Raw genomic sequence first — 18,415 nt, forward strand, 5'->3', positions numbered from 1 at the left:
GGCAGACACCTAGAAGGAGACGCCTTCTACATGAGGGAGCAGAAATGATGTACTTCACACAACAGGGGCTTGGGGGTAATATTCAACACAGATCATGCATCTAAACGGGTGGAACAAGGAAGGTGTGCCTGGTCGGGATGGTGAAGTCAGACCTCTGGAATCAGGATCTGGGTTCAAATCCTGACTCTGACACTTGCTTGTGTGACTTTGGAAGAGTGACTTACCCCTCCCCAAGCTGCAGTGTCTTCATCTGTTAAATGGAAACAGAACTGTCCCCAAAGCCTAAGGTCAGTGCTCATGCCATACAATCCATTATTATCCTAATCTTCATTTCACCCCTGACAAGGGTTGCAGATTTAGCAAATAAACATATAGGACAAGTGCCCAGTTAAATTAGGGTTTCAGATAAACAGTGAATGTGTTTTTAGTATAAGTGTGTCCTGTGGAATATTTGAAACATATTTATACTAAGAAATTATTCAATGTATATGAAATTTACACTTAACTAGACACCCTGTTTTTTTCTGGCAGCCACCCCCAGCTTTGTGACTGGACAGTTGCCTTCCCTCTTAGCTCTGGTTATGGAAAATGTGGAGGTGGAGGGGTAGAAGAAATTATTTTTAAGTGGCTGTGACTTTTTGAGATTCCTTCTGAGGTCATTTGGGCCCATTTTCTAGACAAGCCTCAGCCTCTCTCCAGTCTGTGGACCTTGGTTTCTCCTATTAGCCAAAAACAGTTCTTAAAATTTCCTAGATGACTGAGCAAGCCGGTTTGTTTCATTTATGCAGCAATAGTGCCACCCATTGGCTAAATTGAGAAGTGCCCAGAAGGCAAATACTGTACCAGCTGTCACAGCCAGTGTTGCGAAAATGCTACAAATGCTAACCATAGCAATCCCAGCGCCCACCCCTCCTTAACCAGGATCTCAGGGTGATCCTCTGAGTAGGGGCTCTGTCTGCTGAGAGGCCAGGAAGTGATGGGTGTGCTGTCCGCAGGTTCACTTGGGTCACGGGTCAGCCTACTCAATTGTCCTGCATTTTCCCAAGTGTCCTCCCCCCCTCCTCCCTCTCTTCCTATCATAACAGCTAACACCTGCGTACTGCACTTCAGGAACTCTTCCAAGTGCCCTACGTGTACTTGCTGAGCACCTACTGCATGCTAGGCCCTGGAACACCAGGTAGCAAGTCAGAAAGGCTCTGGGCCCTGCCCCACAGGTGTGTGGAAGCAGTAGAAAATGACCAGCAACGAGGAGGGCACACAATAGGTGGCATATGGGAGTATTCCACACTCACTCACAACCACTATGCCCCTGGTACGCCCACCCAGGGGCCTGAGAATGATGGCCCGTGGGCCAGATCCCTCCACCTGCTTTCCTACAGCCACGAGCTGTACAAAAATTTTTAACGGCTTTTAAGTTTTTAAATGACTGAAGAAAATGAAAAGAATAAGACTATTTAGGGACATGTGAAATTAAAATTTCAGTGTCATAAACAGCTCCTCTGGAACCTGGCCTTGTCTATCTGGTTAGTATAGTCCGCTTTTGCATTAGAAGGGCAGAGCTGAATAGTTTTCAGAGAGACCACATGGCCCCCAACGTCTAAAGTACTTACAATTTGGTCCTTTATGGAAAAGTATGTGAGCCTCGCACCTACAACTGGAGTAAGATCTTCAGATGAACTGTCCCCCCTTCACGCATAATTAATAATATGGGCCAATACCTGCAGAATACAGCTGTGTGCCCGACACGGTTCTAAGTCTCACAGGTATTAGCTCATCTCATACCTCAGCATCAAGGGCAGGGGCACTGTTGGTAACTATGATTCTCGCCTTACAGATGAGGAAGTGGACACAGACAGGCTGTTACTTGTGCAAGGTTTTCTATCTAGTAAGTAGTAAAAGCAGGATCTGAATCCAAGCAATCCCACTCCAAAGTCTGTGATTCAGAAAAAAACTCTGATTTTTTTTTTTTTTTTTTTTTGCCACTAGGTAGCAAATTCTTTCCCCTAAAATGTTTTGTCTTTTTTGTTGATGGTGCTGGTGCCCTAGTGTTACTGGTGACTTCAAACGGGCTTAATCTCTCTCCTCAGAGGTGGCAATACCCAAGAGGTGGCAGTGTCATCATTATCGTCAACATTTTACAGATGAGGAACCTGAGGCCCAGAGAGGGTGAGCATCCTGCTCAAGGTCAAGTGAAGGCCATCCTTGTCTAAGACTGCCCATTCCATCAGCCCACAGTGTGCAGAGGGAGACGGGAATAAGGGGGGGGGAAGGGGGATAGGACTCAGCTCAGATCCCAGGGGCCTCTGCCCAGCACACCTGCCAGAGGTAAACAAAGCAGACTATGATCCAAACGAGGGGCAGCCACAGCCCGTTGAGGAACAGGACGCTCTCGGACAGCCGCTGCGCGTCCACAGACACCAGGTTGACCACGTCCCCAACTGCGCTGGTCTTTTTGGAGCCGCTGGAGAGAGCCAGGACCTGGGTAGGACAGGAGGAAGGAGACCTGAATCTGAGGGAAGGCCTGGGCCAGGGGGGTGGAGGGAGACAGGAGGCCCGAGGCGCAGAGGGGCAGGAGCGCAGCCACCCGCTGGCCTGGGTCTAAGCCGAGTGCCCCAGCTGGTTGAGTCAGGTTTCTTTACCACCTGAGCCTCCGTTCACTCTTCTCTAAAGTGGGCTAATAAAGATCCCCTAAGCCAACCACCCGGGGCCTTTGTGAGAATCCAGGGAGATGACAGAAACGAAAATACTCTGAACTCCCTAAAGCATTGGAGCGATAATAGTCAATCACATAACAAAAAAAACCTTGGGTTTGTGACGACAGTGGTGGTCATTCGCTGTGTGCTGTGTCGTGAGCACAGTGTTCGATAAACAGTGTCATCGTTTTCTGTGATGAACACATCACACAACTGTATGCGGCAGGTACTGCCATATTTCTATTTAAAATGTCTCTATTTTTGTATCATTAAGGGGAAAAAAAATCAATGCTAATTAAATTAAGTCATAAGGCATCTTGATTTCAGAAGTGTTAAAAAAGTGTGACTAGAATCAATGAAATGCAGAGTTACTAATCCCATTTTACAGCTAAGGAAACTGAGGCACAGAGAAATTGACCAACATGCCCAACGTTGGAGGGCTTGTAAGTGATGAGGCCAGGTTTGGAATCCAGAAGGAATAAGGCATGACCCAGGCTCAACAGGGTGTTAGATGGACCCCCCCAGGCATTTAACGTGCCTCTCAAATACCAACCTGGTTCTCTGGCAGCCCTAAATCTGCCCTAACCCTGGGGCCACAGTGGACCCCTTCCGGCCTATTGAATGCTGTTTTACTTGCAATCCTCTCTCTGCTGAGTGCATGAGGGAAGAAGTGAGGAGGTAAAGGAATAGGCTGGGAATGACTGAGTGTAGAATTTCTCCAAAAAAATCTTTGAATCTTTACTGAGCACCTACTCTGTGCCTGACACTGAGCTGAGAACTGAGATTACAGCTGTGAAAGAGAGAGGCAGGGGCTTGCTCTCCTGGGAGTGGGGTTTGAGCTGGGACCAAAGTTAAGTAAAGACTCACCTAGCTCACTCTTTAATGGCAGCTATGATAGGGCCATGAAGAAGTGTTTTAAATCCAGGTATTATTATTCAGGCAAGGCAAGGCCCATGGATCAGGAGATGACTGTCATTGACCAGACAGCTCTTATACTCACAGATCTCAAGAGGAGAGGGTGCCTTATGCTAGGAGGGGCCACTCAGGGAAGCACCGGGGTTAGGCAGAGGGAGAGGCCTGCACTGTGGTTTTCACAGAAAGGAAGGTCAGGCAGGGTAAGCAGGTTTAGGGCTGGCTTCTTTCAATAATCCCAGCAGGCTCTGGGGCATGGGGAGCTATCCCTAGTTGTCTGGCCCTGGAGTGATTGGGGGGTGGGGGTAGTGGCCCAGAATGTGAGAGCCCCAGACTCTGGTGGGTGTTGGATGGGGGAGGCACTCTGGATTAAGTGGTTTGGGTATGAAAGGTGTGCTCTCAGGTGAATCATTTACTATCTCTAGGAATTGGCTAGCTGGGAAGGGACAGTCCCTCCAGGATCAGTAAAGCCCCAGATATCAAAACACCAGGTGCAGAAAAGAAGAAGACACAGTTCATAGAGCAGTGGCCCAGAGAGGAAAGGGAGGAAGATGTGTGTGATGTGAGGAGGTCAGAGAGGCCCTCGGGTCAGATCATGCAGGACCTTACAGAAATAACCAGGAAGGTGAGAGTGTAGTGTAAGTCCTATTAGTGAAGGAATGAATGAGTGTGTCTTCCAGCACAGATGATATTAACAGTTCGGTGATGTGACCCTTACTGGCTAGAGCATTTGCATGTAAATCAGGACAAGATGGAGAGAAGGGACAGGCCTGAACCTCTCCCCAGGCTCACCTTTCTGTACACCAGGCCAGTGATGGCCGTCCGCAGCCTTATCTGCAGCACCTTGAGTCTGTACATGTGGTGCTGCTCAAACAGCGTTTGCAAACAGGCGGCGAGGAACATCAGCACTGCGACCAGATAACCCTTCCAGGCAGGGGCCGTGGAATCGCCAATGAACTCCAGAAAAAGGCTTGGGGGAGGAGGGAGAAGGTACAGCTGGTGAGAGAAGGTGCCTGCCTGGCCAGGTCTGGAGGACTAGACAGTGTGGAAGATTTCCCCCCTCCCAAAAAATGACTAATTATTTTCCCCACTGTCCACGCTCATTTTCAAAGTGACCTGCAGCAGCTCCAGTCAAGAGGTGACGTGTTCACCCCCACCTGTTATGGGCTGAGTTGTATACCCCACAAAATCCCTATGTTGAAGTCCGAACCCCCAGCACCTCAGAATGCAACTGCATTTGGAGATGGGGCCTTTAAAGAGGCAAATAAATTAAAATGAGGCCATCAGGTGGGGCCTTAATCCAATATGATTGGTGTCCTTGTAAGAGGAAATTTGGACAGACAAGGAAACACTTGGGGTGCATGTGCACAAACTGAATTGCTAACCCACATTATCATAAGTAAATAAGTAGTTTAAAGCCCTTCACTTTTGGGGTGTTTTGTTATGCAGCAAAAGCTAACTGATACAGTCCTGTTAGAGGTCACTCATTTTCTCTCCCCAAGGTCAGCCACCTTCTCATTTGTTTTTGTTCTTCTCAGTGTCCTTCCACCCACCCTCCAGTTCCCTGAGCAGAGGTCTGGACAGACCAGGAGAGCTGAAGTCCCCATGGCCCTAAGGACACCATCAAAGGACCACCAACCTTAGCAAGGCACCCAAGGCTTGAACCTACCTGAGGAGCTTGGGGACAGTGAACCTGAAGACATCACTGATGACAAGGCTGAGGGTCCCCAGGAGGAAGGTGGAGCGGAAGACCTGCCAGATGGCCCTCAGCAGCGGGCCCCTCGGACTCCCGCTTTGCTGTAGGAAGGCCTGGGTCTCTGCGGCCTCCCCGCCACGATGGAGGCTTCCTTTCCTTTTAAATACCGTCACCTCGGTGTGCCTTAGGGGAGAGGAAAACTCAGCTCTGGGTCCTTGCAATAGATCGAATGTGCGTTTCCCCAATTTCATATGGTGAAACCCTAGCCCCCGATGTGATTGTATTGGGAGGTGGGGCCTTTGGGAGGTGATTAAATCATGCATGTGGACCACTCCTAAATATAAAAGACCCCCGGGAGCTGCCTCACCCCTTCCACCCAGGGAGAGGACTGAGTCTAGGAAGCGGCCCTTGCCAGACACCAAACCTGCTGGTGCCTCAGTCTTGGACTTCCAGCCTCCAGACTCTGAGAGATACATTTGTTGTTTATAAGCCACACAGTCTATGCTGTTTGCTAGAGCAGCCCAAACGGACTAAGACAGTCCTTTCTAACATTCTCAGAAGAGGCAGCTGAGCTGTCAGCAGCAGGACCCAGCATCACAGGGTTCATTCTCAACAAGGGGGTGGGCGAGCATGGATCCAGCCTTGCCTCCTCACCTGTTCTTCCGGACCCCCCAGGCGCCCACTTATGAGTGGGCGGGGTGGAGGTGGGATGGGTGGGCAGGAGGGCAGCCCCAAGACCTCATGGATGGTGATGGAAATACACATGCTTTAAGCACCTACTATGTGCCAGGCACTCCTTAGTCTACCTAAGGAACCTGGCAAGCAAGGTGTTGTCCCCATTTCGCAGATGAGGAAACTGAGGCTCAGAGGGTGAACTTGTCTGGGGGCACACAGCTGAGAAGAACTTGGATTTGATCCCAACTCTTCCTTCTGGCCCTTTTTGATCCAATACGCGGCCCTCCCTTCTTCCACAGCTGCCGCCCTGAGGTGGTTTAGAACTGCTTTAGAATCCTGCTGATGTCCATGGGCCTGGCACTCCTGGTCTGGATGAAACCATATACAGAAGCTCAGGCAGCCTTGAAGCAATAAGAGCCCTAGCCCTTGGTGACAGCCAGGGGCCACAGGGAAGGCTAGAGTGAGGGTGTGTGAGAAGGAGGCGGAGGCCAGAGGACCCTGCCTGAGGCCAGCAGTCCTCAGTCATAGAGAGAGGCTAACAGTGACGCAGCTGCTGACAGCCCGGTTGCTGTGTGGCCTTGTGCAGACTGCTCCCCTCTCTGTGCCTCTGTGTCCTCATGTGTGAAAGGTTGGAGTTGGTCTCACTCTCTGAGTCCCTTCCAATTCTCACAACCTATGGGTTATTATTAATGTCAATGACCATGTACAGAGCTGGGACCCAGGACCAGGCGCTGGAGTCAGTCCTTTACCAGCACAATTGCACTGACTCCTCTCAACCTCCCTGCCTGGTGGGTTTCATGGGCTCCCCACTTATGTAAGTCAAGATAGATGCTCAGAGAGATGGTGACAACTGCCTGAGGTCACACAGCAAGGGCAGAGCAGGGATTTGAGCCCAGATCTCCATTCATGGTTTACACAGTAGCTCTTTGGGGCCCTCACCCACCAGCGAAAAGAAAAAGAAAAAACCCTGGTGAGCATGGGTGGCCAGACTCTCACTGACAAGGTCAAGGCCTTGCCCCCCATCCCTGGCCTGGTTTGTTTGGTTTGGCATCTCAGAGGGTTGTGGCTTGGCCTTTGTCACTGAGCTGTGCATGGCCTGCCGCTCACAAACATTTTGGTATTTGGGTCCCAAATGCCAAAAGGATGTCCCCTCCTTGCAGAGGCCATCCCTGACCACCTTCCCCATCAGATCCCATCGTTTAATTATTTGCCTTCACAGCCTTGCTCACTCTCTCCAGCTCTCTCCTTTACTTATTTGTCTTGTTAGAACTCCAGACGGGGAGACTTTTTGGTTGTATTTCCCCCAGCACCTAGTTCAGCTCCTGAATGTAGTAGGCACTCCATTAATACTTGCCAAACAAATGAGGGAAAATAGGTTAAGTGTGATGTACGCAAAGGGCCTAACAGAAGTGCCTGGTGCATAATGTTATAAAGATCTGTGGGAAAAAGAAAGGAAGGGAGGGAGGGATCGAGGAAGGAAGGAAGCGGGCAACTTGGTTTGGTGGCCTGACCCTGGCCTTGGAGCCAGGAAACTGAGGTTTGAATTCCAGCTCTGTCCTCTCCCCTCTGAGCCTCAGTGTTTCCATCTGTAAAACGGGGTGGGTGAAGACCTAGTTGTGAAGGCTTCTTCCAGCTGGAAGTATTGCTCGGTTCTGTGCTAGCTGCTTGCCCCAGAACTCTGAGTCATTGTGGTTAGCCTGCAGGGTCTGTGGCAAACTCTGTCCTGTCCAGTGGGCTTCACTTTTCTTCAAGGAAAGCCTTCAGACTGGTGTCTAATCTTTGGTCTCTGGTCATTTGTGCAGGACTTGCTTATGACCACAAGGTGAGACAGGGGTGTCAGTGAGTAGCCAGGTGTAAGCTGCAGGCTACAAAAGGGAGTGGCAGAGACTGTGGCGAGCTGAAGAGCACCTGCCCCATCTAAGGAGCAGCTGCCACCCAGATCCACTCTCCTGTTGTCATGGGGGCCTATGGCCCAGCACTCTGTCTACTTTAAGGGAGATCAGAATTTCAGATTTTTATGTGATACCTCCAACATTTAAATCTTGGCAACTTATTAAAAACAAAGCAAAACAAAACCCCCAAAGAACAAGAACAACATTACACCATGTGGGCCAAGCATACTTTGGGAACCTGAGTTGCCAGCAGGTGGCTGGTCTGTGACCTCTCAGGATGACATCCTCTCCCTTCCTCCAAAAGTTACAAAATATTTCAGGAACAAAACCAAAGTTCCCTCTGTGTGTGAGCAGTCAGCTCTGAAAATAACCGAGCTGGGTCTTTGTATAACCATGCCTTCTTCCTTTCTTTCTGCCCCCAGTTCAGGGATTCTCAGCCTGTTCTGGGGAATGTTTCTATCCACTAGTTCCAATATTCCCATGCTGGCATGGAGAGAGTGGGTGAGACCTCCAGGGCTTATTTTGAATGAATTCTGCCACTCAAAAGTAATTTAAGAGTGGAAGGGAAGTTCAACAAGATATACCTGGGGTGAGAGAGAGAGCTGCTGTTTTGATTTGCTCGTATAACTCACCCCTTTTGGAGCAACACACCCCCTTCCTTTGGGGAATAATCCTTTCTCTCCTCTCCCCTCCCCTCCTCTCTTTGTGTGACTCTGAAGGAGCCACCAATCCTGGGGCCTGCTCCCTGGCCATGGGAGTGGCCCCTGAGAGGCACATGACTTGAACTGCCAATCAGAGGCTTTCCTTGGGATTTTCTATTTGGAAACTAGGAGAGATGGCTTTATGAAGAGACCAACACACAGATAACACCTGAGCTGAGAGATGGAGGGAAATAATTTGGACACTGTGCAATCCCCGGATCCAGCCAGACCTGAAGCTAGACACACCTTCTCAGCTATGTGAGCCACTAGTCTCTCACTTTCTGTCTCTCTCTTGCTTCTTCCAATTTGTGGGATTCAACCTTCTACAGCTACCACCACAAAACCCTAGAGTTTGCAGGGGAACCTTGTAACTTTCCACAGAGCTAAGTTACTTTCGTCTTTCCCCTGAAAAACCAAGGCCCAGTGAGGTCAAGCGACTTGTCCAAAATCATCAACTAGTTGATGGCAGGTCTGCATTTAACCCAGGTTTAATTAATGTCGTCAGCTCATTTCTCTAGAACAAAGGTTCCCAAACTGGTTCTTCAGACTCCAAGGGCCCCACAGAAGTTTCCAGAGATGTTGCAGAGGGCAAGAGTGAGGCAGAGAGGACAGGACTAGAGGACAGGGAGAGCTTGAAATCCTCTGGGTAACTGATATTGCTTGAACGTTTACCATTTTTGGGGAATTCGCTAAGTTCTTTACTAAAATCATTTTTTTTCAACTCCCACAAGTTACAAGTTAGGGGGCTAATGACATCCCCATTGAACAGATAGGAACACCGAAGCCCAGGAAACTAATCACTCAGGTGATGTAACACGTGAATAGTTGCCTGCACTTATGATCCACCACTCAACTCTCCACCCCTAGTGTTAAAATATCCCTTCTGTTTCCTTCCTGCCATTCCACCATTCGAGCTTCTTCTTGGGGACCTTGTGGAGCTCCCACCTGGTCCATCTCCTTTGGGAACCTGCAAAGCCCTCTGGGAGGAAATGTCCCTTGAGCCTGACCAGTTAATGCTTAGTGAGATCAGCTGGCAGGAGGGGGACTCTGGAGATGGAGCCCAGAGGAGGGTCGGGGGTTGTATATGGGGTCAGATGACAAGCTCGCTGCTGAGCTCTCTCTCCACTTCCACACACTCACCGCTGGGCTGCATTGCGGTTCCTTGTCCATTCCCTTTCGAGCTGGGAAACAAGTTCTTCGGAGGAGTTCTCTCTCCCAAGTGACCAGAGGTCTTTTGTTCCCAGTGGCCTCCTGTAGCCCCTCCAGATCAGCCTGTAAAAGAAGGTGACCAGGGTAAGCTCCTTCTGCCTTCTACCCTTCAAAGTCCTGGCCTGGTAGCTGTGTGACCCTGGGTAAGTCCCTTTACCTCTATGCACCTCTGCTCACCCTCAATAAAATGAAAGCAATTAACTGCACCTAATATTTGCTGGGCACTTTTCCGTTTACAAAGATAATCTCATTTAATTCTCACATGAGTCTATCAATAGATTATTACTGAAGCATATTACAGATGAGGAAGCAAATAGAGACTCCGAGAGATTAAGTGATTCAACCAAGGGACAACCTGTGAAGCAGGGGAAATAAACCTCTCTTCCTAATGAAACCAAGGAGAAGGTCTTATTCGGTGCTGGTCTTGAACTCCTCTCTGAAACTTTTCAAGTTCCCTTTCCTAATGCAGAGCAAACTCAGGCAAGCAACAGTTCGGATCTAGAAATTATTAATATTACTTGTTTTTCACTGAAATTATGTTTAGAGTTCTACATGACAAGCAATTCTATAGATTTTTCCAATTTGACAGTGATAGAAAGTTTCCTTTTTAAAAAAAAAAATATTTTTATTGATTTCAGGGAGAGGAAGGGAGAGGGAGAGAGAGAGAGAGAAACACCAATGATGAGAGAGAGGCCTTGATCGGCTGCCTCCTGCATGCCCCCTGCTGGGGATCAACCTGCAACTCGGTCCGCAACTCCACCGGGAATCCAACTGTGATCTCCTGGATCATAGGTTGATGCTCAACCGCCCAGCTACGCTGGCCGGGAGAAAGTTCCCTTTTTTAAAAAGGCTATTAAAGTAGAAAAATGAGTTGATTTAAAGGAAAAACATTAAGTAAGTAGTGTATGAATAATATCCTAATATAAGGCAAAAAGCTTGAAAAATGGTCCATAAATATCTACGTTTGGGAAACAGAGGGCTAGGTCTGTTCTCTTCTAGCACTTTTATGCTCTTTCCACCAATTCTATACCCCCAGAGCATCCTATTCTGCATTTATTTAGCAGCTGCTTTATATAATACTCACTATAGACCAGACCCTGTTCTAAGTGTTTCATAAACCTTATCTCATTTAATTCTCACAACCCTATGAGGTAGATGCTATTATTATCTTCATTTTACAGGTGCAGAGACTGAGGCACAGAGAGGTTAAGTAGCTTTCCCAAGGTCACACAGCCAGGAAGTGGTCGGGATAAAATTCAAAACTAGGTACTATGAAATCTGACCGCAGTGTGGTCAGGTGGGTGTCCAGCGGGTGGGGACATCCTCAGTGCCCAGTGTGCTGACTCTGGAGAAACATTTGTTCTTTCTACCAGCCTAGGAGCCTCCAGGGGATAAAGATTTGGTCTTTAACTCCTCACCCCTGGTGCTTAGCATGTAGTAAGCTCTTACTAAATGTTGATGGAATGAATGAAGCCGAGTAAGCGATGATTTTATTGAGCACCTGCCATGTACAAGCACTAAGCACTTCACATTCAATGAAGGTAGAGTTGCTCCCATTTTATAGAGGGGTAAACTAAGGCTTTGAATATTTGTGATACGGCCAGCTAAGGGATAGAGCCAGGATTCAAACCAAGATCTCACTTCAATGAGTGAGTAGGAGTGGGATGTGGATGACGGGCACAATGAAATCTAAGAGGGACGTACTGAGGCTGGAACAGAGAAAACCAGCTGACCTTGGAACCTCATGGGGTAACAAATGAGGGCAGCAAATGCAGGTGGGTGGAGGCACCATCCCAGCCCCTTCCCAGCTACTTTACTTACCCAGAAACCCACCAGAACATGGCCTTGGAGGGGAAGGAGGCCCCAGCTTCTGGACATGGATTCTGTAAAGACAAAAATGGGGCAGCGGGAGAACTCAGTCTCACATTCCATGGCCAGTATGTGGCAAGGGGAAGCAAGGGCAGGAAGACAAGGTGAAGCGACCGACAGCTTAGTTCCAAAAGTGCACACCAGTGTGCCCTGCCTACTTGTCGAAGGTAGACACTAATGGGCTTGGTGCTTCCTAGCAGGCAAGGCAAAAAGGGACTGGGCCACAAGACTGACAGCATCCACAAGGTAAGAACTAACAGTTTCCCAGAACAGCTGTTATTATTACTGAGACCAGGCAGTTCTCAAAGCAAGGACCATGCATGACATAGACAACATTCTGAGCCATATCCCTCAGTGAATGTGGTCGGGAAGTGGAGAGGGATCTGTCCTGAGATTTTGCCAGCTGCTCCAGAAAAAAAAAAAAATTGCACAGACCTATGTTCTTAGCCAACAGGGCATGAGAGTGCCCATTTCATCACATCTTTACCTCACAGCTTGTTATCAGTTTTTTTTTTTTTTTCCTGCCAATATCATAGGAAAGAGTTCTATTATAGTTTAACTTGATTATTTAAGCAGTTGAGCATCTTTTTAGATGACTCAGATCAATTGGTTCTTCGTCAGAGAATTCTTTCCTGATTTCACAGACTAGTTCAACGTTACCTATTGTAAACTCTCATGGATCATGAAGTTCTCCCTGTAGAGCATTTGCCCCAGTTGTAATTTTCCACTTATTTGTGTAATTATGTGATTAATGTTTGGTTCTCTTACTTGGCTGTTAGCTGCGTGATGACAGGCACGCCATCTGCTTATTCAATATAAGCCTCAGTACCTAGCTGGGGCTCAGAGTAGGGGCTGGCAAACTACAGCCTTGGGAGCCAAATCCGGCCCACTGCTTGTCTCTGCAAGTAAAGTTTTATTGGAACACATTCATGCTCCTTTGTTGACATACTGTCTGTGGCTGCTTTTGTGCTACAGTAGCAGAGTTGAGCAGTTGCCACAGAGACCATATGGCCCACAAAGCCTAAGAGTGTTTTCCTCTTGCTCTGGACAGAAAAAGTTGGCCAACCCAAGGCACAGAGCAGACGTACAGTACATGTTTTGCTGAATGATGGAATGAATTAGAAAAGCAAAGGCCTATGTTATAGTTCATCCCCCTTCGGTCACATGGGGAGATTGAGACAGGAAATAGAACAGAGACAAGGGAGGCACTGCGTTGGAGACTTACCGACTGCTGGGGGTCTTTAGGAAAGAAGGGGGGTTGATCGGCCAGGCAGGACAGTGCAAACTGTGCCACCATCAGAGACAAGCACAGGTAGGTTGACAGGTGGCGAAAGGGATCACTCTGGAAGCCCTGTGGGAGAGAAGGCAGAAGTCCCACTGAGTCTAGGCAGGCGGACTGATAAGTCAACTGTGGGAACCCACCCTCTGATGCATTAGTGGATGGCCTGTGGAATTTTCCAATTAGCTACAAAGGTTATTTTGTAAAAATCTGTCCTTAAGGACAGAGCGTGGTTTTCTGTCTTCTTTTAAAAAGGAGCAGGATGGAGTAACCATTTGGCTCAAGAGGTCTTGGGTGAGCACCACCTATGCAAGTGGTTTTCAACTGGGAGTGATTTTGCCCCTCGGGGACATTTGACAATGTCAGTAGACATTTGGGGTTACCATACTGGGGAGGCGTAGTGCTACTGGCATCCAGGATGGAGGCCAGGGATTCCGCTCAACATCCTACAATGCACAAGACAGTTTCCCCACCCAAATCAGAATTATGCCAAGAATGCTGAGGTTGGAAAACCCCGGTCTAGCTACATATTTTTCTCTTTGCAGATAAAATGATCCATCACGCCCCTTAACACGGACATGCTGCTTTCCAGGTTAGGAAACAGAAATATGGGTGGATATACAAAATGAGTGTGGAAATACAGATGCACGGGAGCACGGATGGGGTGAGAACAGGTGAGAATGAGGGGAAACCCGCATTAATGAGGAAGAGTGTGAGCAGGTGTGTGCCGCGGGAGGCCATCGAGAGGACGTGGCTGCTGGTTGACCTGGGCAATCAGAGGCTCCTCACCCTCCCTTGTCCCAATGAGGCAGCCGCGAGAGAGCAGGTGTCATGAGACTGTCTGAGCAGTCCACGTGACTGAGCCCCATTAAGGCCACTATATAAGCTTTAAGACTCTGGTGGGTGGGTGCGGAGATCTCCTGTCTTGCGGTGTCCAAGACGAGCCTCCTATGCAAGCTCCTTTGCCTGTGAAACTGCCACCTACCAGCCTAGAGGGGCTGCCTTTCCCGTCTCTCTTTGCCCTCTGTGTACGGGGCCAGCTTGGGATTTCACGTGGGAACCCCAAGCTTGCCAACCCACAGCGTGTCTGCGCCGGGTAGTGCGGGAGGGCTGTGTGAAAGTGTGTGCAGTGTGGGATGTTGGTGCCTGAGTCATGGGGGAACTTGAAGGCACAGCCACAACTGGGTGACGGCAAGTGTGAGTGGATGGGTGCAGGGGTGTGTGTGAGATGTTTCAGAGTCTGTGGGTCTGTGACCCATGAGGTGTGTGTCTGGTGTACAAGTAAAGTGTGTGCTGTGAGTGTGTAAGACAATGAAAATCTGTGTCGATAAAGACATGTGGCCCGGCCGGGTGTGGCTCAGCGGTTGAGCATCGACCTAGGATCCAGGCGATCGGGGTTCGATTCCCGGTCAGGGCACATGCCCGGGTTGCGGGCTCGATCCCCAGTCAGGGGCGTGCTGGAGGCGGCCGGTCAATGGCTCTCTCATCATTGATGTTTCTCTCTCTTTCTCTGTCCCTCTCCTTTCCTCTCCCCGAAATCAATAAAGATATATTTAAAAAAAAGACATGTGGGATGATGGGTACTTCTGTGGGAGGGAGTGCATTAGTGAGTTGCTAGAATTTAAACAACTGTGGTGTTTGTGTCTCTGTGTAGAGAATAAGTTGTGTGTGGAAAGGGGAGGAGAAAGGATGGGGCCCTGAGGCCTGAAACTGCCACACTGGTTTCCCCAGGTGGCCCAGGCCCCCACTTACCCCTTGCGAGGCCTGCTGGGCAGCAGTGATTGCTGGCAAGAGACAGCAGAGCAGCCAGTACCCAAACAGCACCCCAGATGCCTGGACCCCCTTCTTCCTCTCCACGTGGATCAAGAACACTGCAAAGGTCTGCACCAGAGAATTAGGACACACCCCTTAAGGTGGAGGGAGAAGAGGGGAGGGGGGAGCTCCAACCTGTCCCACACCCTCCATCAGGGCAGGAAAAGCAATAAAGCAGGAGCTAGCCAGCAAGCCTGGGGATGTCCTTACCATCGTGGTGAGCCACATGGTGGGGTGAAGGAGGAATTCGGGGGCCTGGGGTATCCCCTGCTGGATTCTCCAAAGAGTGACAGACACGCTGGAGATGTACAGGATGATGAGGGTGAATCCAAGCACCTGGGGAGACAAGCTTAGATAAGGCTGGTGGGTGAACAGAGAGGTGGTGGCAAACTGCACAGTGACCCACGTCACTGTGGCTCTGGATGGGGCACTGCACCTACTAATGTCATAATTTAACAGTGACGATGTGACATTTACCTAAGAAAAAGCAGATCGATCTTGACCTGTAACTGTCATATAATAACGCACCACAAGGATCTGAGCCAACCCTGTGTTTTCCAAAATGCTGGGGCGCTCCAATAGTGCACAGGAGAGACTTAGGTACAAAGGAACAGAGGGAGATAAAATCAACTTGACGGGTAAAAAAGTTACATTTTCTTCAAGTCTGTTTCAATCTCTACTATCAAATCAAGGAGCAACTCTCTGTTAGGAACTGTATGTCTCTAGATCCTCTCTAAGATGCTTCAGTGCCTCTTAAATAAGAGAAAGTGCCCGGCCAGGTGTGGCTCAGCAGTTGAGCATTGACCTAGGATCCAGGAGATCACAGTTTGATTCCCGGTCAGGGCACATGCCGGGGTTGTGGGTTCGATTCCCAGTAGAGGGCCTGCAGGAGGCAGCCGATCAATGACGACTCTCATCATTAATGTTTCTATCTCTCTCTCTTCCCCTCCCTTCCTCTCTCTGAAATCAATAAAGATATATATATTTAAAAAAAAGAGAGAAAGCAAGAAAGTGGGAGTGGCTATATGCACGCGCGAGAGAAAACCAGACCTGGGCATACCAGAAAAAACTATTGAAAGTACCTCAGTTAGTCAAAGCAGGGGTCCTGCTACCACCCGCAGGCTGAGTTTGGCACACTGCCTGTTTTTGAATTGCTTGTGAGCTAAGAATGGTTTTTGACATTTTCCAATCATTGAACAAAACTAAAAAAAGTATATATGTCATGACGAGTGAAGATTCCATGATATTCAAATTTCAGTGACTATGAATATCTTTTTATTGAAACACAGTTGTGCCTATTTGTTCACCTTGGCCTATGGCTGCTTTCCTGCTGCAATGGCAGAAATCAGTAGTTGGGACAGAGACCACATGACCCTCAAAGCTTCAACTATGTAGTACTTGGCCCTTTAAGGGAGAGTGTGTCAACAATAGATCGTCAGCGATGGGACAAAAATTAACTAGGTGGTATGGGGATGAATGAATGTTGAAGGGCATTCTTGTAGAAGTCTGGAGGAGAAGGGGCTAGAACCTTGAGCAGAAAGGCTCACCCTTAGAATGCCAGTGTTTTCCGAACTCACTAAAACAGATACCTAACAATTTTAAGAACTGTTCTTTAGTACTGAGAGCGAGGAAGCGTAAAGATCAATGCATAACTGTTAAAAATGTAAAAGTTTTATCCTCGCATGATCCTAAAATTACCTTGCACACCCATGCTTTGCAGAATGCCAGAAACTGTTTAGGAATGCACGAGCGTCTGGATGCGCGTGTGTGCGGACTTTCATTGTTACCAATCTGTTTGGGCGAACCCTGGCCCACTGAGTTTACCTCTGGATCCGGTGCAGTATTGCTCTGTTTGCTTAACAAGTTCCCTTCTTGTCCCCACCCCATGTGCTCCTTGATAGGAGGAGTGTCCACTTTGGGGTCTCTGCCAGGTTCCAGCCTACTCCTCCCCCTGCCCCTCAACTATGGTTTGGTTCCAGGCTCCCAGAGGCGGCGGCTACCATTTTGGTCTTGAACAGGGAGGACATGCGGAGGTAGCCCCTGCCGTGGCGGTGGATGCAGAGGAGGTGGATGGGGCCAAGGGCCCAGAGGTACATGGGGGGCACCCAGACTCCTGCCGTTTTCAGGAAGCAGAGGCTCAGCAGGCCTTCAGCGGTGGGCTCAGGCTCCGTCTGGTTCCAGACCTGAGGGAGTACCAGGGGGACACTTATGAGGGTACAATGCAGGGGCCCCAAACTCACCTGCTTAGGGGGCCAGGCAGCTTTTTGGACCCCTAACATTTACATGAAAACATGCCAAGCAAAAATCTTTGGAATACTTTATAATTCTCAACTCCTTTCCTGCTAACATCAACCCTATGAGGCTGATGAAATTATCACACTGATTTTGCAGATGAGCAAGCCGAGGCCCAGAGAGTTTGAGTAACTTGGCTGATGTCACCCAGCTGGGAAGTGGTGGTGCTGGGATTTGAACCCATGGGGTTGGGTCCGGGAGTCTAGGAGGCCTGCGCTCCCTGACAAGTGCTGGGCACAGACTGTCACTTAATCTCTATAACAACTCTAGGAGGTAGGTGTTACTGACCCAATTTCACAGACCTGGGAAACTGAGGCACTGAGAGGGGAACGGCCTTCTTTTGGCTCACACAAATAGGAAGTGACAGAGATGACTCCATGTAGGCCTGTCTGACCCAAAACTTGTTCTCAGTTTGTGATTCTTATCTTAGCCCCTCTGCTGGCCTTCTCTAATACTGGAAGTTTGAACATGGAGTTTAAAGAACATGGCCTCTTCAGTCCTCTCTCTACTGTATTAATAGCCCCTCAAACCCCTACCCACTGGTAATCCTGACTCCTCCCGGCTTTACCACTCACCAGCTCTGTAAACTGCAACCTCCCTGTGCCTCAGTTTCCTTCCCTGCAAAGGGGAGATAATAAGAGAATCACCCTCTAAGAGCTGTATTAAATGGGTTAATACCAGTAAAGCACATAGCATGATGCTGCGCACAAAGTAAGCCCTCATTTAAACATCAGCTATTATTTTTCCCATACCTACTTGGCCCCCCGAAATTCAGGGATTTTGTTACCCTCACTGCCACCCCATGAATTCCACTCCTTAGATTCCTTTGCTAAGAGCCTAGTGAGAGAGATGGGGGTCTTATGCAAATAGGGGTCAAAGTTCCAGTATGTCTGGAGGCCCTTTTAACAGAGCTGGGATCTTCTGAGCATGGGTTTGGTTAAAGGGGTCGCCCTCCCCTGTGGTTCATCTGGCCTGGAATTTGGAGGTATCTCCTCTCCCCAGCACTATGCCTCCTGAGAGATCTACCAAGGCCAGAAAAGGGGACATGGAGAGGGGGAAAGACACTCACTCCCAATCCCATGCTGGGCTCTCCTGGAGCGGCCATCAGCGTTGTCCGTCTGTCTGTCTGTCTGTCTGTAGGTCTGTAGGCCAGTCTCTGGCAGCCCCCTCGGCCCGGCTCCTAGACCGGGAAGGGGCGGAGCCCTGCAGGCCTGGCCAGGATTCCCGCTCCGGATTGCGAAGCACCGGGCAAGGTCCAGCCTCATGGTGGGGGTGGAGCAAGAAGAAGAGACTCGGAGAGGCCCCTGCGGGCTTCTGGGCGGGAATCCCCTAGCTCCAAAAAAATACAGTGGCATCTCCATATAACCCTCCAGCCCCCTGCAAGT

General features: G+C 49.1%; 1 protein-coding gene across 2 annotated transcripts in view; it reads right to left on the reverse strand.

Moving 5' to 3' along the window:
- The window catches only part of ABCC6 (ATP binding cassette subfamily C member 6), a 46,901-nt gene extending 28,724 nt beyond the window's left edge, over window positions 1–18,177 (reverse strand). Inside the window, exons 1-11 of one of the 2 annotated variants that reach the window (XM_081132974.1) lie at window positions 18,100–18,164; window positions 17,606–17,648; window positions 16,739–16,921; window positions 14,949–15,074; window positions 14,679–14,807; window positions 12,873–12,998; window positions 11,600–11,661; window positions 9,710–9,841; window positions 5,275–5,484; window positions 4,398–4,575; window positions 2,317–2,478 (exon numbers count right to left, since the gene is read on the reverse strand). In XM_081132974.1, the coding sequence (XP_080989100.1) occupies window positions 2,317–2,478; window positions 4,398–4,575; window positions 5,275–5,484; window positions 9,710–9,841; window positions 11,600–11,661; window positions 12,873–12,998; window positions 14,679–14,807; window positions 14,949–15,074; window positions 16,739–16,834 (1,221 nt within the window). In that variant the 5' untranslated portion in view covers window positions 16,835–16,921; window positions 17,606–17,648; window positions 18,100–18,164. Of the gene's footprint in view, window positions 1–2,316; window positions 2,479–4,397; window positions 4,576–5,274; window positions 5,485–9,709; window positions 9,842–11,599; window positions 11,662–12,872; window positions 12,999–14,678; window positions 14,808–14,948; window positions 15,075–16,738; window positions 16,922–17,605; window positions 17,649–18,099 lie in introns of both variants that reach the window. The other variant, XM_081132973.1, reaches the window with a different exon arrangement.
- Window positions 18,178–18,415: the final 238 nt, after the last annotated feature.

The sequence above is a fragment of the Miniopterus schreibersii genome, assembly GCF_964146895.1.
Source record: "Miniopterus schreibersii genome assembly, chromosome: 3".
NCBI classification, from domain to species: domain Eukaryota; kingdom Metazoa; phylum Chordata; class Mammalia; order Chiroptera; family Miniopteridae; genus Miniopterus; species Miniopterus schreibersii.